Raw genomic sequence first — 22,554 nt, 5'->3', positions numbered from 1 at the left:
TCGAACTCCTGAGCTCAAACAATCCACCCGCCTCGGCCTCCCAGAGTGCTAGGATTACAGGCATGAGCCACCGCGCCCGGCCTGAATTATTATATTAAATGTAATGATGATAGTTCTTATTTATTTAGCAAATATACTATACCAGACACTATGCTATAAATATTAATTAGTTAATTCAATAAATATTTATTGAGTGCCTAATATGTGCCAAAAGGTAGAAAGAAACAGTAAAAAGCAAAACCAAATCTTTGCCTTTATAGAGTTTACATTCCAGAAGGAGTAAAGTATCCATCCAATAAGCAATACAAATAAGTAAATTATTTGGTACCTGGTTGTATTAAAACACATAGAAACAGAGAGTAGAATGTTGGTTACTAAGGGCAGGGGGAGAGGGAATGGGAGATGTTGGTCAAAGAGCACAAAGTTACAGTTATATAAGGTGAATAAGTCTAGAGATATAATGTACAGCATGACTATAGTTCATAATATTGTATTGTATACTGGAAATTTGCCGAAATACTAGAATTCCAATGTTCTTACCTCAAAAAAGGTAGCTATATCTGGAGATTGGTATATTAGTTTGAGTGACTGTAGTAATCATTTCATTATGTACATTGTCAAAGACAAAATCACACAAATTTATTGATGTAATCAGCTTTTGTTCACGATTCACGAACAGGGGCAGCCTCCATTCTGCAGAATAGAATGAGAGCTCCCACCGCACAATGACAGAACAGTGGGCTTTGTAAGGTGGGAACAAGAAAACAGAACAATACAAAGAAAAAGCTGCTTGGTTAACATCGGGTTACTTCAGATTATCTTTCTGGTGAGGGATAAAGCAGAGAGTACATCCTTATTATGCTAACTCAGGTAGATTGGTATCTCTTGTTTTCAGGAAAAAAAACACACACAAAAAAACTGGTCTGTTTTGGGATCTGTCTGTATCCTTAAAGTTTCACCTTGATTATGTGACATTTAGTGTAAGTGACTCCATTTTGGTTATTTTGGTTTGATATTGTCTGTTGGGGCCTAGTGTAGGAGCTCAGTCCAAAACAATGGCTTCTCATAATTTTGTTTAACTATATGAAAACATTATCTTGAATTCCTTAAATATATACAACAGAGAACTACTGGTTGTCTTTTCAATGTAAAGGACAATATTAATGCAGGGAAAGAGAAGAAAGGCTGGGGCTGCAATTATAAAAGAGGCAGTCAAGATAGAGTTCGTTGAAGAGGTAGTTGAGTAAACAGTTGAGTTCTGGGGACAGAACTTCAGAGATAGAGGAGCCAGCAAGGATGCAGATTTTGAGGCAGTAGACACCTGACATATCTGAAGGGCATCGAGGAGATTAGTTGCTGGCCCTGAGTGAGTAGGTGGAAAAATAGTAGAAGAGAAAGTCAAAGATGTAATAAAGTTTTCATTGTGTAGAGCAATTTAGTTCACTGTAAAATCTTTCAGCTTTTTCTCTGAATGAAGTAGGAAGCCATTAGACTGCTGTGGTCCCCAACCCCTGGGCTGCGCCCAGTACCAATCCATGGCGTGTTAAGAAAACAGGGTCGCACATCACCACCTGAGCTCTGCCTCCACCCCTGCACCTCCCACCCCCAATCAGTGGAAAAATTGTCTTGCATGAGACTGGTCCCTGTTGCCAGAAAGGTTGCAGAGGATTTTGACCAGGAGAGAGAATGATCCGATTACATTTCAAAAGGAACAATCTGTGCTGTGTTGAGGGGGCAAAAGTGGAAAAAAGATATAACACTTCTATTTTCTCAGAGAAATAGGAAGCTGAGTCATTAGCTGGAGTGAGGATGATGGAAGATGTGCTAGTTTGAGGATTGGGAAGAAGTTATGCAGCAGTCACCTAGGAAAGTGGGGGCTAAATGGGTCAAAGGAAATGTAGTATGATTGCCAAGGAATAAAAAGCAGCTGTCTGTAGTTAATCACAACACATTTAGTACAAGGTCAGTAAGCTTGGATGAGTGTTTTTCTCTAGTCACATTCAGTTATATTTCTCCAGTTACTTTTCAGCTCCAGGAGGGGGATAGGCATAGCCCACTCGAGATGGTGTTTTTGCCAAATAAGATGTTCAGAAAGAGCAGCCAGGGAGTTGAGGATGTATACAAAGCAGTGATTATAAGGATTAACCATGGAATTAAGCTGGAAAATGAAGGAAGTAAAGACATGAAGGGTGAAGTACAGTAATAGATGTTAGGAGTAATACACTGTGGATTACAGTGGAGCCAAGGATTGTTGGAATCAAGGTTAGTGGAGTTAATGGTGTCAGGTTGTGAGAGTGAGTGAGGAAAGAATTAAAATTACAAAGGGGTTGCGTTATTGGTGAATTTGTTTAATCCTCACAGTGATCCCATGAGATAAATATTATAATTGCCCCCATGTTACATATGAGGAACCTAACAAAGAGGTTAAGTGAGTTTCTCAGTGCCACATGAGTAGTACGTGGCAATCCTGAATTAGAACCCAAGTGGTATCACTCCAGAGCCGGACACTGAGATCTTCATTGTCACTTTTTGTCCAAATCCAAACAGAAGCCTTTCATCTGTCTCACCTCAGTGACTAGAACCTTTGTACTCCAACTCTCCTAAGCCTAAAACTCAAGAACCATTTTTGATTTCTCATCTCGAATATCAAATTAATCATTAGGAATACTATTCTAATGTCCTTAATCCCGTCTCTTTACTTCGGCCTGACTACAACTGTCTCCTATGCCACCTTCCCAGAGATTTCCTACGACTGTCCCAGTAGCATCCTGGCTAAACTGCCTCCTTTCCCTTTATCCCCAACCTGCTTCCTGAGTCCACTTCCAAAAATGCAAATATAATATGTCTCTCATGCATAAAATATTTTTGGTGATTCTCTATTTGAATTCCAAACTCTCTAGTATAGTAAACAAGGCTCTTTAACTTGATCAGTCACTCATATACAACCTTACATAGTAGAAATCAAGGATAATTGAACTGCTTGTCATTCTCCAATCCAAGTACTAACCAGGCCCAACCCTGCTTAGCTTCCGAGATCAGATGAGATTGGGTGGTACAGGGTGGTATGGCCATAAACTGTTTGTCATTCTCTAAGTACAACTGTTCTCTGAAGCCTTTAGGGGTCTTGTATATGTTAATAAATCAGCCTAAATCACTTCACTTTAAAATTTTCTGCAATTTACTAAGTAAGAGTTAAAGGTTACTTTCTTATCACGGAATAAATACATTGACTATTATATCTGTTAACTATTTAAATATCCATACTTTAAATGAATGAATGAAGTTGTTCTGCCTGCTTAATCTTACTTACTTAATCTGCTCCAGCTGATGGGCTCTGAACATTTTTGTCCTGTGAACTCTCATTAACTTCTGAGGAATAATTCCACACTGCATGATCTGTAACCCTTGGTTTAAAGAAAACCATTATATCACAAATAGTATAGTCTTATTTTGTTTTTTTATTCCTCAATACTAGTTTCTTTCTTAAGAAATTATATACTCCGGTGACTTGTACTAATCTTCTCTAAGAAGAGCAGATGAGGTTCCTACTCAGTTATTGCAAAATGGCCATTGATACTATCTCTATCACATTCTAGAAAATGTAAAAGACAGAACTTAAGATACATGGTTTTTTTCCCCTCTTTGCCATTCACTCTGTGGTCAGGGATTAGTTATTGACTAAACTATATAAATACAATATGTATCCCTAATTTCTGGTTGAAGCTCATGTAACCTTGCATCTTAATGACATGCCACAAGTTCAAGATCCATATCAATAGTCTCATGGTATTTTAGAACATATTTTCTGGTGTCATTAAAAAAAAATTATATCAGCCTTCTCATTCCTCCCCAACACTTATTAACTTTAGGTTAATGATTCAGTAGATATATGCTCACCTGTTATGGAGATCAGCAAGGTAAGCATCTTCTCTGCATGGATGGTGTGCTTTTTATAAGCATGCACTACAAATGGCTTCCACAGATAATTGGTCTTAATAATGGCTATTGCCATAAAAATGGGGTAAAATCAACTACTCGGTAATTAAAATAATCATCATATGATTTTTTGCATTCAAACGGAAAAAAATGTTACCAATGACTTCATACATCAGATATAATTACTATTTTCTAGGTTGCAGTTGACATCTAGCATATTTTGAGAGTACTATCAGAAACCTGTATTGCTTAAAATTTATTTGATGTGGATTTTCTATCAATAATTTTTAATGGCTGTGTCTAGGTACTTAAAATGCTTTTTTTGAAAAATTTTCAATGAAAAATTATTACAACCATACTCTATTTACTACCATATTGAAAAGAATTCCTGTTTCAAAGGTAGATTTCTTTCAGGTCTCCCCTGACTTTAACTCCAAATAAATTTAGGGTGAATCCAAACTATTCAGTTAGGACTCTTGATAAGCAATTTAATTTTTATAAAAGGTCATTAACCCTTCCCAACTTATTGTCAAAACAGATGTTCTGTCTTTAATAGAATCCATTTAAAAATTCACTCTTGATTCTTCCTACAGATCATACCCTGAAGTCTCTGCTGTCCGATCCAAAACAAAGTGACATTGCAAAAAAAAAAAATTAATAATCTTGTATGAAACGTGGCTTGGTGACCATACAAGCCACTTGCTATTATACTTTCTAAATTTTACGCCTAACCGAAGACAGGTGTATTTTCTGTTGCTTTAGCCCCTCACAGTTTTGCTTAAATTAAATTTAGCCTCACCATTATGGCATCAGCCTGCATGGAAAGGCATTTTAAAAAATTAATCATATGATAACCTTCTATGTGTAACAAAAAAGGTATGTCACAAATGTCCTCCATTATCTGACAAAAGTCCCTTTTAGCTCTGTTCATCACAATTTGTTATCTTTTGGATTTTATGAGTCATTACCCTTTTATTTTCTGTACTTAAGAAGCTTGGAGTTAAATTTATACCCATTTTGCTATGATGTTGAAATATATGTTATTTATTTGTATGTGCTAATTATGACTTTATTACTACGCTATTAAATTTCCCTTCACTATAATAGCCTCAGTTAGTACTTTTAAAATTATTTTGATAGTACATAAATTTTTCACAGAAATCAATGGAATAGGCTGAATAGACTGTTTGATTTTTAGAGTAATCTCATACAAGAAGCTATAAATTTGATCAATTTTTCTAGAATATGGGTTAGTCTTACACACATTCTAAGTTTTACACATTTTTTGTGTATGTGATAAGGTAAAGTGCTTCTATAAGACTGCACTTTTTTATATATTCTTTGGTTAGGGGAAGGATTTTATTCAATTAATGCTGCCACTATCAACACAAGAAGATTTGAGATATCTCATGAGGACTTTATGTTTGAATAATGAAATGAATCATATTATCACAAAAATCATTTCTGTTATATGTAACTTCATTATTTAGTTTAGTTTTCTCTATGTATAAATTTTACATTGTAACTTAAAAACAAGGTTCTTATTCTCTGATAAAGGTGATACTTATTTTTCCATTTCAATGTCAATATTTTAAAATTGATAAATTAAAATTTAGGGATGATATACTGTTAATTTGCTGATTATTCAAAGTTGAGATTATATGACAATTAAATATCCACTGTTTATATGCTAATGTTATTTTTGTGTATTTAAGGTATCTTTTAGATCACATTGATAGTCTGTGTGCATTACTTTTATATATTAATACATCTGTAGTGATAGATTCTTTCTGTTTTAACTATTTTATCTCCTTCTTTCTCCCTTTTCTCCTCATTGCTTGCTTGCTGTCTTCCTTCCTTCCTGCCTTCCTTCCTCTCTATCTTTCTTTCTATCTAACTTTCTTTCTGTCTTCTTTCCATTGACTTTTGCTAATGTCACTGGAGCTAAAAAAACAGTTAAGAACAACTCCCTTCTCTCTTGCAACTCAGGGTCTATGAGTCAAGGCAGGCGAACAGATGACATATTATTGTGTGATAAGTATTAATTTATAGGAGCTCTAGAGGATGTAATCATAATCCATTCTGAGAGTAAATCAAGGAGTAAATAAAAATTTTCTTGAAGAAATGATGCCTGAGCTGAATCTTGAACAATAAATAGGTATCTGGCAGGCAAATGTTGCGTAAGCTTTATGAATAGTCTCAGTGACGATAGAGTACATAGTGTGGTCATGAAACAGCAGAATGTTTCTCAGGGGTTATGCATAAAGGTGAGGGCTGGAGAAATAGACAGGACAAGGTCTGAGATAGCGAAATGTTGGCCTGTCTTGTCAAGGAGTTTCGCATTATCCAATATAAGTTGAGCTTACATGAGTAGCTTTGTGTTATAGAAAGACAACTTTGCCAGCAGTGTGACATAAAATAAATTTAAAACAGGGAGCAGAAGAGATATGAAAGTATCATAGTGAGATTGTGATGTGAATGGTCAAAAGACACCAACAGAGTAAGAAAATGAGGGACCTAGGGGAAAGGACTATAGCATAGAGCAGAATATTAGGATTTGATGAAATTTCAGAAGAGATTATTTTCAGATAATGGTAAGGTCCAATATACAACCATGGATCTGGGTATCTCAGTTGACATGCAGGGGAAGTTCACTAAATGTTAGAAGGTCAAAGAACTCCGAGAGTGGTTGATTGGATGTTATCCTTAAAACCACCCAGGAGAATGGCAGGGGCTTGATGAAATGGTTAGTATATGACAGTAATGAATAAGGGTAGAGAGAAGAGCTATTAAATTTTATGAAGCTCAAGTAAAGAGATTCTACTTTGGGGATGGAGGAATGATGATTTTGATGGAAAGCCAAGAGATTTCCGTTAAAACTATAAAACCAATAATGGGTGAGAGAGTGAGCAACCTCTTTTCAGAGGTGTTCAAGGGAAAGGGCAATGACTTAGAGAGGAAAAGGATAATTTGGATTTTTTTGAACAGTTTTTCCAGAGTTCCCAGTGAAAATTTTAGAAAAGAAGTGAAGTGAGAAAGATTGATAAGAAAGAAAGAAATAAGCATGGTTTAATGATAGCCAGAAAGGCTAGAGGACTATAAGTTAAAGAAGTTCTAACATGAGCTCTGGATCTGTGGGCAAGTAAGTCATTCCTTCAAATAGTTTCAGAATGGCGGAAAATTAATTGTGTACGAAATATAAAAAGAATTGATATAAATTAGTAATAATCAAATGATGCAATTCAAAAGGGCAAGAGACTAAAACAAAAACAAGAATTTGAATGAAATATATATACAAATGACCTACAAACACATGGTGTGCTCACTACCATTACTTATCAGAAAAATACACATTAAATATAAGGAGATAACATAATACACCTGCCAGAATGACTAAAACAAGTAAAAACCCTGAGCTTGGTTAAGAAGCAACCGCATATTCATACATTACAGGTGGAGGAATAAATAGGTCCAATCACCTTAGAACACCATTTGGCAGTATACCATCCAATTTAAATCCCAGCTTTTCACTGGTTTTATGATACGAGGCAAGTTATTAACATTTTGTTCCTCTGCATTACATTTGTAAAATGGAATCAAATGAATTGATTTGCTTAGAAATATGCCTAGTGGGTAGTGAGTGTTCATTGAAAGCTAACATTATTGTTATAAAAAGTATTATGTTAGAATTTAAAAAGTGAATTTGAACTCTATATTATGAAATAATTAAGCACTCATGAAATAAATTTAAAAAATAATACAAAAATTAAAAAGGGAAAAAATTAAAATCTATAATGCAGTTATATAAAAGAACCATTATTAATATATAAATAGAATCACCATTAAATTTATCTTCTTGATTTTTAGATTTTTTGACATTTTTGCAATTAAACTGCATATACCATGTGGCATCCTATTTTAACACTTAAACTGATATCATTAAATGTTTATGTATTTTCATATCCTATGGAATATCACTACTAATGGCTGAATAATCTCATTAAGTGACGATATCACAATTTAATTGAAACAGTGTATCTATCATCTTTCCAATTACTTATTTTCTTATTATAAGTAACATTTTAGTGAACATCTTTATGAAGAATGGTTTCTTCTGGCAACTCTCTAATCCATAATGCAAAGTATCATTTTTCCCATATTGTATTATTTTGTTCTACAAACTTGTCCGATTTCACAGCTTTTATATCTTTCTCTGCTATAAACCCACTTACGATCAGGAACATAGTGATTAGAATGTTTCCAAAAAATAGAAAATTTGTTTTAGAATGAACAATTGTTTTAAATGTTAACATCAATTTAAAATTTAAAGGTCATTAGTTTAGCTTATTTAAAAGCAAGCATATCATCAGAATATGCAATAAAAGTAGTAACCGTTAATAGAAAGTGATAGAATGTGAAACAATGAATGTGTTCAGCATTGTGCCCCTTTGGACCAATTGTGATGTGTGCTTCCTGGAGCACTTTTTCTTGTTATAGTATCGTATTAACCTTTAAGAATGGAGTTAATAAAAATGCCAACTAAATAAATAATGAAGCTTGTTATCTCACAGAAAGGACAACCAAACTATTTGGAAGACATCAATTTTTAAAATATTTTTTATATTTTTTTAATTACTTAAGCTTATTTTTATTTTTATGCATTTTTATTTTCTATTGATACATAATATTTATACATATTTATGTAGTACTTGCAGTATTTTGTTACATGTATAGAATGTGAGATGATTAAGTCAGGGTATTTAGGATATCACGTCACGCATTTATCATTTCTATGTGTTGGGAGCATTTCAAGTCCTCTCTTCTATTTTGAAAAATACAATGCACTGTTGTTGACTATAGTCACCTTACTGTGCTATTATACATTAGAATTTATTCCTTCTGTCTAGCTGTGTGTTTGTACCTATTAACCAACGTCTCCTCCCCCGTTCCCCCAACACACAAACCCTTCCCAGCTTCTGGTAACTGTCATTCTACTCTCTACCTTTATGAGATTAACTTTTTTAGTTTCTACATTTGAGTGATAACATGTGATATTGGTCTTTCTGTGCCTGGCTTGTTTCACTTAAGATAATGACCTCCAGTTGCAGCCATGTTGCTGAAAGTACAAATGGTCCTAATTCTCTCTCTCTTTCTTCTTCACTGTAACTCTAAAAACTTGGACAAGCTGTGGTGTTGCTGAAGCAACAATCTACGTATCTCTACCTATAACACCCTCAGGGAACCATATGCCATATTAACTTCTCTTTTTCCAATCTTACTTGCTCTTCCACAATTTTAAGAATTCTACTAAATTATGCATTGTAAATATGGTGATTAAGTCTTAAATAGCATAGAGTATGTTAAATCTTTCTTTAGAGCATGTGTTTAACTAAGTCATTACTCCTCAGCAATGTCAGAAGGTGTGTTGGGGAGCGGAAGTATGGAGTGTTGTCTCTTCCCCGCAGCCCAAATATAAAGGGGTATTTCTGTTTTTCTATCTATGACTTATCTCTAACCGAGGAGAGTTAATAATGACAACCCCAATGCTAAACATAAGCTAATTAAAGGAGGGAGGGAGATATTTGAATTTTCTGTGATTGTGAAATTTGGAATTTGAATTCTTTGTAACATTTTTTCCTAGGCTAGTTATAGAATTTTCAGAAATGTAGAATTTGCTGGGGAGGTATGAACACTTGACTAAGGATATATGCTGCACTGAGCTTTAGTTTTTATTTTACATAATTTTGGCTGCTTCACCTTTATTTTCAATTTACCTCTTCAACCTTTAATCATAGTTACTGAAGTCATCTATTTTATTGAAATTCTTTATGTAATCAACCAAAAGTTGTGCCTATGCAGTGTTCTTTTTTGTCAAAAGAGTGGGGATAAAGCACATTGTCAGTGCTCAATAAATGTTTCATCAATGTCATTACTTAATATTCATTTAATTAATATTCATTATAGATCAATTCATAATTGTCATCATAGTAATGATAGGCAAAAAGGAATCTCATTTTGTCCATATTTTGAAAATCTAACTCAGGCTCAATTTCATGGTATTATTCATAAAGGATAGCTGCTTTTTATTTATTTAATTTTTAAAATGTGTAGTATTAAATCTCACTGATTCAAACTCCAATGAGGAACACCTTAAGCACTAGAGTGCTATAATATTTATAAAATATGTGTACATCCATTTTGGTTTGGCATATTCTTTATGTACATGTATTTAAAAGGACATAGCATAAGAAAAGGGGGATGAACCCAGCATCACTAAGGTGTGATTACATAATCTACACATGAGAGATGAACTATTTATCTGACAAATAATCTTTAGTTGGATTGGCTTTGTTGGTTTCTGACCTTTATTCTGACCTCGGCTATATAATGTAGACTATGTACACATATCAACAGGGATAAATCTAGAAGAAAAAGTTCACGTATTGTGGCCAATTATATTTGTTTCTACCTAAAGGAATATGGTAAAGTTCTATTTTCATGAGGTTTTCTTTTTTAATAGAGCTATAAAATATTTCTACAAGTTTCTGCAATATTTCTGCCTAAACATAGCTATACTCAGGCAAGCTATAATAATTTTTTTAAAGAAACAAACTTATGCCGTGTTGGGTTTGTCAAGATTTATTTTTAAAAAAGCCAAAAGGCTGTAAGACATAAATTGGAAGTTCAGTTAGGAGGAAATATGATGGAAATCTTTTTTTAAAAAATTTGATCAATTGAGTTTTTATTTAATATATTCAGGATGCAGTGCCCTATGGATTGACTCTTGACCCCAAAGAGTTTAGAGTCAAGAAGATTAATTAGACTGGCATGCATATGGTTAATTAAAAATGTCAGCCTTCTCCACTGTTTTCAAATCTGAAAAGAAACAGTTCAAATGTCCAAACACCTATTCTAGATAGGAGTATTTGAAAACTCCAAGTTCAGATCACAGGTGTCTGTGTTAGATCTAGAAGTACATAGAATTTGATGTGGAGTTTGTAGTTCCTCATATTAAAAACAATAAAGAAGTCATAAAATAGTCTTTTTTTTTTTTGAGACAGAGTCTCTCTCTGTTGCCCCTGGTAGAGTACAGTGGCGTCATCATAGCTCACTGCAACCTCAAACTCCTGGGCTCAACAGATCCTCCTGCTTCAGCTTCCCAAGTAGCTGGAACTACAGGCATGTGCCAAAATGCCTGGCTAATTTTTCTATTTTTGGTAGAGATGGGGTCTTGCTCTTGTGCAGGCTGGTCTCGAACTTCTCAGCTTAAGCAATCCTCCTGCCTTGGCCTCCCAGAGTGCTAGGATTACAGGCGTGAGCCACCACACCCGGCCATAAAATATTCTTTTAAAATTGTATTCTCGTGACATTTTGTTTTTGCTGCTTTTGTGCAATTTTGTTTTTTTTTCCCTTTATTTTTAGTTGACATGTAATAATTGTACATATTTGTAGGGGAAAGTGTGATAATTTGATACATACATAAAATGTGTAACAATTAAATCAAGATTATTTGTATATTCATCACCTTAAACATTTATCATTTCTTTGTGTTGGGAACATTTAGAACCCTCTCTTCTAACTTTCTGAACATATACAATAAATTTATTGTTAACTTTATTCACCCTATAGGGCTATAGAACAAATCGAATTTGTTCCTTGTATCTAGGTGTAATTTTTTTATCCATTAACCAACCTCTCCCTATCCTCCCTCCCCCTATCCTTCCCAGCTTCTAGTAACCATAATTCTACTCTCTACTTCTATAAGCTCAAAATTTTTTTTAGCTCCCACATATGAGTGAGAACAAGTTATATTTATCTTTCTGTGCCTGAATTATTTCACTTAACATAATGTGCTTCAGGTTCATCCATGTTTCCACAAATGACAGCATTCCATTCTTTTTTAATAACTGAATAGCATTCCCCTGTGTCATTCACCTGTTTATGGTCATTTAGGTTGGTTCCATACATTGGCTGTTGTGAATAGTGCTGCAGTAAACATGGGAGTGCAGATATCAGTTTCCTGTGCTTTGGATAAATACTCAGTAGTGTGATTGCTGAATTATATGGTGATTCTATTTTTAGTTTTTTGAGGAACCTCCATACTGTTCTACATAGTGGCTGTATTAATTTATATTTCCACCAACAGTGTATAAGAGTGCCTTTTTCTTGGCATCTTCACTAGCATTTTTTATTTTTTGTGTTTTTGATAATAGCCATTCTAATTGGGTGAGATGATATCTTATTGTGGTTTCGATTTGCATTTCCATGATGATTAGTGATGTTGAGCATTTTGTCATATGCTTGTTGGCTATTTGTCTGTCTTCTTTTCAGAATGTCTATTCAGATCCTTTGCCCACTTTTTAATGTGATTACTTCATTTTTTTTGTTTGTTTGTTTTTGGTTTTGCTGTTGAGCTATTTGAGTTCTTTGTATTCTGGAAATTAGTCCCTTGTCAGATGAATAGTTAGCATATATTTTCTCCTATTCTACAGATTGCCTCTTCATTCTATTGTTTGTTTCCTTTGCTGTGTAAAACCTTTTTAAGCTTGGTATCTTCTCATTTGTTTATTTGTGTCTTTGTTACCTGTCCTTTTAGTCTTGCTCATAGAATGTTTGCTTAGACCAATGTCCTGAACAATTTCCCCTCTGTTTTCTTCTAGTAGTTTTATAGTTTCAGGTCTTAGATTTAAGTTGTTAATCCATTTTGCAATGATTTTTTGATATGGTGAGACATAAGGGTCTAGTTTTATTCTTCTACATGTATGGACATCCAGTTTTCTCAAAACCATTTACTGAAGAGGCTTTCCTTTTCCCCAGAGTATGTTCTTATCAAAAACAAGTTTGCTATAAATATATGGATGTATTTCTGGGATTTTTATTCTGTTCTATTGGTGTCTATATCTGTTTTTACACCAATGTCATGCTATTTTGATTACTATTACTTTGTACTATATTTTGAAGCCAGCTAATGTGATGGCTCTTTTTGCATAGTATTTCTTTGAGTATTTGGGGTCTTTTGTGGTTCCACACAAATGTTAAAATTGTTTTTTTTTCTATCTCTATAAAGAATGTCATTAGTATTTTGATAGAGCTTACATGGAATCTGTAGATTTGTTTTGAGTAGTGTGGTCATTTTGACAATAGTAATTCTTCTAATCCATGAAGAAACCTGGGATATATTTCCATTTTCTTGAGTCCTTTTCAATTTTTTTCACCAGTATTTTGTAGTTTTCCTGGTAGACGTCTTCAACCTCCTTGGTTAAATTTATTCCTGAGTATTTTTATTATTATTATTTTATTTAGTAGCTATTGTAGATGAAATAGCTTTTTTTTTTTCAGCTAGTTGGTTATTTGTGAATAGCAATGCTACTGATTTTTGCATGTTGATTTGTATCTTGCAATGTTACCCAATTTGTTTATCAGTACTAAGAGTTTTGGATGGGGTCTTTAGGTTTTTCTCTATATAAGATCATGTTGTCTGCAAAGAGGGACAAGTTCATTTCCTGTTTTCTAATTTGGATGCCCTTTATGTCTTTCTTTTTCCTAATTGCTCTGGCTAGATTTTACAGTACTATGTTGGATAAGAGTAGTGAAAGTGGGCATCTTTCCCCTATTCTAGTTCTTAGAGAAAATGCTTTCAGCTTTTCCCTTTTTGGTATAATGTTACCTGTGGGTTTGTCATATACGGTCTTTATTGTGTTGAGATTTGTTCCTTCTGTACCTAATTTGTTGATAGATTTTTATAATGAAGGAAAGAGGGATTTTATCAAATACTTTTTCTGCATCTATTGAGATGATCATGTTTTTTGTCTTTTAATCTGTTGATGTGATGCATCACAATTATTGATCCACATATGTTGAATCACTCTGATATTTCTTGGATGGATCCCACTTGATCATATTGAATTATCTTTTTGATGTGCTGTTGTTTTCAGGTTGCTAGTATTTTGTTGAGGAATTTTTAAATCTATGCTCATGAGGGATATTTGCCTGTATTTTTGTTGTCATTGTTGTATCTTTTTCTGGTCTTGGTATCAGGATAATACTGATCTCATAGATTGAGTTAGGAACTATTCCCTCTCTTTTAGTTTTCTGGAATAGTTTGAGAAGAATCGGTGTTTGTTCATCTTTAAAAGTTTAGAGGAATTCAGCAACAAGGCCACCTGGTCCTGGGCTTTTCTTTATTAGGGGACATTTTATTTCTGATTCAGTCTTGTTACTTGTTATTGGTCTGTTTAAGTTTTCTATTTCTTCTGGTTCAATTGTAGTAGGCTATATGTTTTCCAAAAATTTGCCCATTTCCTCTAGGTTATCTAATATGGTGTCATATAGTTAATAATCTTTAATGATCCTCTGTATTTCTATGGTATCAATTGTAATGTCTCCTTTTTTGTTTCTGATTTTATTTTGTTGAGTATTCTCTCTTTTTGTTTTACTTGGTTTAGCTCATGGCTTGTCAATTTTGTTTATCTTTTCCAAAAACAAACTTTTCATTTCATTGATCCTTTGTATTTCTGTTAGTCTCTATTTTGTTTAGTTCTGCTCTGATCTTTCTTTCCTTCTAAAAATTTTGAGTTTGTTTTATTCTTGCTTGTTTAGTTCTTTGAGGTGAATCATTAGATAGTTTATTTGAAATCCTTCTTATTTTTTGACATAAGCACTTATCGCTATAAACTTCCTTCTTAGTAACTTGTTTGCTGTATCCCATAGGTGTTTCTATTTGCATTTGTTCAAGAATTTTTTTTTTTAATTTTTCCTCCTAATTTCTTCATTAATCCATTGACCATTCAGGAGCATGTTTAACTTACACATTTAAATTATTTGTACAGTTTCTGAAGTTCTTGTTATTGATTTCTCATTTTATTCCTTTAGTCTCAGAAGATACTTAATATGATTTTGATTTTTTAAAATTTGTTGATACTTGTTTTTAGGTCTATTCTGGAGAATGTCCGATGTGATGAAGAGAAATATGTGTATTCAGCAGCCATTGGAAGAAATGTTCTATAAGTGTCTGTTATATCCATTTGCTGTATAATGCAGTTTAAGTCTGATGTTTCATTATTGATTTTATGTCTGCTAAACATGGGGTGTTGAAATCTCCAGCTATTATTGTATTGGGGTCTACCTCTCTCTTTAGCTCTAAAAATATTTGCTTTATATATGTGGGTACTCTGGTGTTGGGTGCATATATATTTAAAATTATTATAGCCTCTTGCTGAATTAATCCCTTTATCTTTATATAATGACCTATTTTTGTCTTTTTTTATGATTTTTGACTTAAAGTCTACTTTGTCTGACATAAGTATACCTACTCCTACACACTTCTGCTTTCTGTTTGCATGGACTATCTTTTTCTAGCCCTTCACTTTTGGTCTGTTTGTCTTTACAGGTAAAGTGAGATTTTGTAGGTAGCATATAGTTGAGTCTTGGTTATTTAATCTTTCAGCCAGTCTGTGTCTTTTAATTGGTGAATTTAATCCATTTATATTCATCATCGGTATTGATAGGTGAGGATTTACTCCTACCAAATTGGTATTCCTTTTCTGATGTTTTTTTAATATGCTTTGTTCCTTGCTTCTTCTCTTATCATTTATCTTTGCAGTTTGGTGGTTTTCTGTAATGATAATGTTTGATTTCTTTCTTTTCCCTATTTGCTTTACCAGTGAGTTTTATACTTTTGTGTGTTTTTGTAGTAGAAATCATTCTTTGACTTCCAGATATAGAACTCACTTAAGCATTTTTTGTAGGCCCAGGCCAGTGGTGATGAATTCCCTTAGTTTTTGCTTCTCTGGGAAAGACATTATTTCTCCTTTATTTCTGAAGCATAACTTTGCTGGGTAGTCTTGAATGGTGTTATTTTTCCTTTCAGCACTTCAAATATATGATCCTATTCTCTCCGGTAAGGTTTCTGCTGAAAAATTTCCTATTAGTATGATCACAGTTTCATAATATGTGACTTGACTCATTTCTCTTGTGGTCATTGACTTTTGACAGTTTGACTACAATATGCTTAAAAGAGGACCTTTTAGAGTTGAATCTATTTAAACATATTTCAACTTCCTGTATCTGGATGTGTATCACTCTCCCAAGACTTAGGAAGTTTTTAGTTATTATTTCACTTAATGGGTCTCCTATAACTTTTCTCATCTGTTCTTCTTCTGGAATTCCTAACATTGAAATATTTGATCACGTAATGGTGTCTCATGTATCACACAGGCTTTCTTTATTCTATTTTATTTTCTCTCTCTCTGTCTCTCTTTTTCTTTGTGTGTGTGTGTGTTTTTTTTTTTTTTTTTTTTTGGTTGACTAGGTAATTTCAAAAGAACCATCTTCAAGTTCTGAAATTCTTTTTTTCTGCTTGATCTTGTTTGTTATTGAAATTTTCTATTATATTTTGTATTTCTTTCATTAAACTCTTTAGATACATGATTTCTCTTTGGTTCCATTTTTAATAATATCTATATCTTTGTTGAATATCTCATTCAGATCATGAATTGTTTATCTGATTTCTTTGTATTGTCTTTCTGTGTTCTCTTGTATTTTGAGTTTCCTTAAGATCATTATTTTAAATGCCTTTTCAGGCATTTCATAGGTTTCCTTTTCTCTGGGGTCTATTACAGAGAATTTCTGTATTCCATTGGAGGTGCCGTGTTTTGTTGCTTTTTCATGTTCTTGTATCTCTACTTTGATATCTGTCCCTCTAGTATAACAGTTACTTCTTCCAATTTTATGGAGTAGCTTTCATAGGGTAAGAATTTTTCCTGTAGATGTGTCTACAGTGTCAGATGGGTAAAGTGCTTTGGCTTTGGATCTGGGTGAGGCCAGTAGTGTATTCTCCATGTGGTTTCTTTGGCTATAGTCAATGTCAGCGTTGTTTGCAAGATCCTCAATGGCTTCGGCTGTAGTTGTTTGTGAAGACTGCTATATGTTCCTGCTGGGGATGGGGATATTAGGCAAGCCAGTCATTTGGCCCCTGGGTGATGATGCTTGTTGGCTCTGGTGGTGGTGGTATCAGACCCTGGGCAAGGCACTCATCAGTCTCCTGAGCAGCATGCAAAAGCTCACAGGATCCCTGACGCTGGTTGAGCCATGTTCACCAGGTGGTAGTGACAGCAGGTCCTAGGGAGGGTGGTCCTTGGGTCCTTAGGTGGCACATACAGGCACCAGTAGGGGCAGCACTGGTCCCCAGTTAGACCAGTCCTTGGCTTCCTGGTCAATACACACGGGCATGGAGTGGCCCCACTGCTAGAGGGGGAGAAGTCACTGTTGACAGCAGCAAATTGGACAAGTGGCTCTCATGCTCTGGTGAGTATGCATTTCAGCTCCCTCTGTCCTAGTGTTAGCCTCTCTGAGATACTGAATAACTTGTTTAATGGGGTATAAGAAGCTGCCTGGGCTTGGGTGCTGGGACATAGTCGTACCACTGGTTCCAGCTGGTGTCACGATACTGCAGCCCTCTGATGGATGTGGAGGGGATGTTGACAGGGCCCCAAGGATGTGGAGATGCAGGGGCTCTTGGGCACCAGGGCAGAATGTAGTCTGATTATTGCTCTGCTGTTGAAGTGATGCCGTGTTGCAGCAGCTTGTGTCTCAGAGGTTGGAGGTAGGTGGAGAAGCTTGAATTTCCTCTCTGGAACAATGCAGTCACATGGAATCCAGGCAGCTTCCTATACTAGGCTGAGGGCCTGTGAGGGCTGAGAAGCCTTCTTGTAGCTAAGACTGCAAGTATCTGTGGTGGGAATATAGACTTCTGGGATCTCCTGCTTACCTTTTCTCTTCAGTGGGGAGTCTTTCCTGGCTCTGAGCCAATCCTGGCTGGCTGTTTTGCTTCTCCTTCTGTGCTGCCATCTTGAGTTTCTGTGTCTTAGAGGGTCTTTGTCACTTTTTTACTGAATTTCAATGTGCTTCCAGAGATGCTGTATTCAACATATGGTTATTTTCTTGCTGTTTTTATCCTTATTTGTATAGGACGTGAGTGCTGGGTGCTTCTAATCAGCCATTTTAATGATATTCAGAAATATTAAGCATATAGCTGTATGTTATCATTATCTAAAAAGAAATTAAAATATATTAAAAGCTGAAAATTTGTAAATAGACAAAAGAAACAAAGAGTATTATATATGTCTGATTCAAAAGTGAGGATGTGAAATTATACATTAATGAATGATTTAAGCTATTCAATAAGTTATTGGTAACAATATTCAAGGCAGCTTATGTAATATACAATATACAACAAAATAAAATACAGTGAGTTTGTGCCAAAATTGTTAGAACTTAGAAATTGATTTCACAATACCCTGAATATTTGACAGAGGTAGTTTGCATTTTTTCTCTGAGTTTCTTAGTACCTTTACCAACAACAATAACAAAATATATATATATATTTTTATATATATATACATATATATATATTTATGCCTTAACAATATTGTTAAGGTCTATACCTTAACAATATTAAAATAATCAATGTAGTTGTGTTTGATTTCTTTGGTTTTGTTGTTTATAATAATTGTCAATGCAGACTGATTCCTTATGGCCAAAGTGCATTTTAGTGTAAAAAGTCTAACTGTTGCCAAAATAAAATAGTAATAGTTCTGCAATTAGAAAAAAAGAAATATGGCAGATAAAAGTTGGAAAAATGTCAAAGGCAATTGTTTTAGAAGGTCAAAAATATTAACAAAAACATCTACTTTATAATACATTGAATTGAAAGAGACTAAAGAATAAAGAAGGGATATAGAGGAAAATAATAATGCCATATCAGAAATTAAACATATAAGCATCAGGATAGGGTGAAATCAACATCGAGGACAACTGAATCAGTAATTTGTAAAAGAGTATTAAAAAAATTTCCTGTAGTGCAAAGGAGAATGACAATGAGGTGGAAAGAAATCATGCTATCCCAAGCAAAAAGTGAATAAATAAATAACTGAACTAAAGTATTCTCTTCAGTATACGTGTACTAAAAAAAAAATAAAACTGAATCAAAAAGAACCTAAATCTCTTCCAATTTACTCATCTACTGGTGAAATTTCCATGAAACATTTTTTTGCTGGGCAAAATGAATTCTAAGTTTTTCTGGAAGAATAAATGTATGCAAACATATTATAAAACTTTAAAAATGAAGAGTAATAAGACATATTCTAACAAATCTTAAAATTATATTTATTAAATTTGCAGTAATCAAAATAATGTAGTAATGACTCTAAAAGATGGAAAGCTCTGTTAGAAAATCTAAAGTCATATTAAACTACATGTAATAATATATGGTAAAGGTGACATCAAATCTAGTGGGGCAACAGTGGTGTTGAGATTATTGTATACCTACATGAAAAATAAAGTAAGGTAAATTCTAGGTTATACTTATTCCAAAATAAATCAAACATGGATTAAAACATTTAATTTTTGCCTGGGCATGGCCTTTTTATCTGTTTCTTAAAAGGAGAAAGATAAAAGATAATGGTAACTAACTTGAGCAATCAAAATTTGTGTTTAAATGATAAAGCCCCAAACTTACAAATCAAGGTAAAGATAAGCATCATAACAACAACAACAACGAAATCCCTGTTTTTGAAAGTGTAAGGAGATAACTTAAAAAATAATTTAAAAGCTTAAACCCATAAATAATCAAGAAATACAGATTAATACAATGCAATTTACTTTTTCTACTCATTTTGGGAAATACTTAAAAAATAGTAGTACCCAGTGTTGGTGAGGGTGTGCAAAATTTTCTATTCTCATTAAACACCAGTGAGACTAAATTGTCATGAACTATGGCATTAAAAGCTCCCAAATGTATCAACTTCTGTGTTAGTATTTCTGCTTGTACCCTTCAAAGGAAGTTTGGGGTTGAGGCAGGGCAAACATCCAGATCTAATAGCATGATAATAGAAGAAAATGCTTCATATCATTCCCATCTTTTAATTTTTAAATTTTGAATGCAATAAAAACCAGACTCCCTTAACCACTTCTAGACATTTAAGCAAAAATTCCACCTCGCCAAGGTAACCTGTGGTTTTAATGATTCCTGCTGACATAGTGGTGATCATAAAGTATTTATGTACATGATTTCCTCTGTTTTACTGTTAAACATAGCTTGTTTATTCTCAACTCTTACTTGAAACCTGAGGAAGAATAATTCATGTTATCACTTTTGGTCCACACATCAATTTCATATATAATGCAGTGATCTTTGACTTGCTCCTGCCTTTGTTTCTTCATTCAACAAGTTCAATCTGTGTTCCCCTTTCTGTGAAATAAAGATAGTTCTGTTGAGGTCTCTGTGACCACTCCTTGCTGTCCAATCCCGATGACAAAAACCTATCAGTTTAAATTCTGTTGCTATTAATAATGCTTGACCTATTCAGCTCCATTTGCCCCAAAGAAACCAAATCCTTGAAGAATACAGCTCTATACTTATTGTTCTCTTCTTTATTAAGTTACTCTTATTTTATCTCAACCACAAACACTTTGAAGTTATTTCATTTGTTTTCCATTTCTTCAATATCCTTGAGTCATCTCTGATTTCTTTCACTCTTGTATTCTCTCCCTTCTCTCTCTTAGACTCTCCATTTATCTCCTTTCATAGTATTTGTCACAATCTTTAATAATATATCGATTCCTTAATTTACAACAGAAAACATTCGGCCAAGATTTAATACAGCGTGCTTACGTGAGTCAGCACGTAACAGCATTGTGATTTGAGTCCATCAGTCCAGTTTCATTTTCACTTTTGTGTATTGTAGAACCCATGCCAGTAAAGAGCTGCTTTAAAGATCTTTCTCCTGTGCAATTCTATGTCCTGTATTTGCATATGGATCCGACTCTTGTCTGCCTCTTCACGTAGCCATGAGTATGTATATGCCGGTGTGTAGATACACTCACTGTGTCAAATTCCTTTCTGTCTTCCTCTTCAAAGCATGGTAGTCTAACTTCTCACTATAAAATGGATCTGAAACTGCTCTTGCCATCCTTACTAAATCTAATTGCACTCTCTTAGGTTGGGTTCCCAAACAGCAGAGCATGGAACAGGGATTTAGCGTTGTATAATTTATGGAGGGAGAAGAGATGATTTTTTAGGAAAAATCTTTAAGGGAGGGAAGGAAGCAGAAAAAGGAAGAGGTAAGCTCCAAGCAAGAAAGCGATCAGAGGGAGAGTTTAGCCTTGGCCTGAACCTTCTTTGGGGCTTTGGGGCAAAAATCATATCATAGGATTGTTCCTAACTTAAGGCCAGGAGATGGTCTTTTCTCTCGCTTATCAGTCAGTCATCAGCTGTGGCCTCCTGGGCCAGCCTATACCTAGGAGCAAAGAATCCTTCAGAACATAGCCACAGCTAGGATAGCTAGGAGCTCTCAGCAGTCAACACTCATAGCAGCTGGTGATAGCTTCTCTGACGAGTTAGAAAAGGAACTGCTTGGGCTACGGGTAGCATGTACTAGAGACCCTTTTCAAGGGCAATTTTTTTTTTTTTTTTAATTCCCTACAGTGTTTGACACTGTTTGAAATGCTCTCCTCTCATATTCTGTAACACGCATCCAACACTTTTCTACTAGTTTTCCTTTTAGTCTCTCTAGCTATACTTTGTTAATATTGATGAATTCCTAGTCTTCTTTCCATTCTTAAATTTGTGTTAGGCTTTCATGTTAGGTTCAATTCTCATCTTGTCACACTCTTTGTATATTATCTCATTCAATTCCATGACTACAACTAACATTTTAAATATGTCTTTGTAATCTTGTTCTCCCCACACCCATCTAGATCCAAATACTCAACTTCACGTTGTCAATTTCCCCTCCAATGTCCCACAGAAGCCGCGAAGTCAGCATAACAGGAACTGAACTTAAATGTTTCTTGCGAAACTGTTCCTTGCACTCACGGAATAGCACTACCACCGTGTCTACCACCCACAATGAAGGGTTTGTCTGTTCATCTCTAGAGCCTGATTTTGACACAGACTAAATGTTCAACAAATATTTGCTGAGTGAATGAATAACATTCAGTCAGCTCTTCTTATGCCTATTAGTTACCACTCTTTTTCCTGAGTCAAGAAGAAAATGTATTGGAAAGTAACACATATAGCAAGTAAAAGTTAAAAAGAATATGAGACGAGGTGGCTTATTTTTTAAAGATCATTGATAACTCATGATAATTAAATTTTATTGTTACCAGCTAATAATATTGAGTTTAAAATGTGTGATGAGGAGGTAATACTCGTGGAAGTCAGGTTAGCATTGTATTTAGTTTCTGGGATGGCTCTTGAAGTATTTTACAGTTATAGCTAAATTTTGAAACTCCTATGATTGTAATGTTGTAGTTATATAAAATATCCAATAGATGGTACTGCGAAATGCCTCACATGTTAAAGTGGTACAGCAGGTAGAGAATTCTAAGGGAACATTTTCAGAATTCTGAGGGGACTCACAATATTTTCCTCTGGATATTAAATTATGTTCAAAAATCTGATTTTTAAATATAGCTTAAATAATTTAGTCTTCCCTTATAAAATATTATAAATGTTTACTCTTCTTAGTATAGTTGTAGTTCAGAGTATGAAAATTGATGTTTATTGCAAAATGGAGCTTTAAAAATATTCACATTATGTTGTTTAGAAATTGTGGG

At 34.2% G+C, this 22,554-nt stretch overlaps 1 protein-coding gene across 1 annotated transcript in view; it reads left to right on the top strand.

The window, feature by feature from the left end:
• Nucleotides 1–22,554, top strand: part of DGKB (diacylglycerol kinase, beta 90kDa) — a gene marked incomplete at its 3' end in the record, with an annotated part of 269,792 nt that overhangs the window by 185,449 nt on the left and 61,789 nt on the right. The window contains exon 14 of the mRNA XM_012656843.1: nt 1,957–1,962. Coding sequence (XP_012512297.1) covers nt 1,957–1,962 — 6 coding nt within the window. The remainder of the gene's footprint in view (nt 1–1,956; nt 1,963–22,554) is intronic.

Source organism: Propithecus coquereli, unplaced genomic scaffold (genome assembly GCF_000956105.1).
Source record: "Propithecus coquereli isolate 6110/MARCELLA unplaced genomic scaffold, Pcoq_1.0 Scaffold520, whole genome shotgun sequence".
NCBI lineage: Eukaryota > Metazoa > Chordata > Mammalia > Primates > Indriidae > Propithecus > Propithecus coquereli.
The sequence above is the reverse complement of the archived record's forward strand: the minus strand, read 5'-3'. Positions and strand labels throughout refer to the sequence as shown.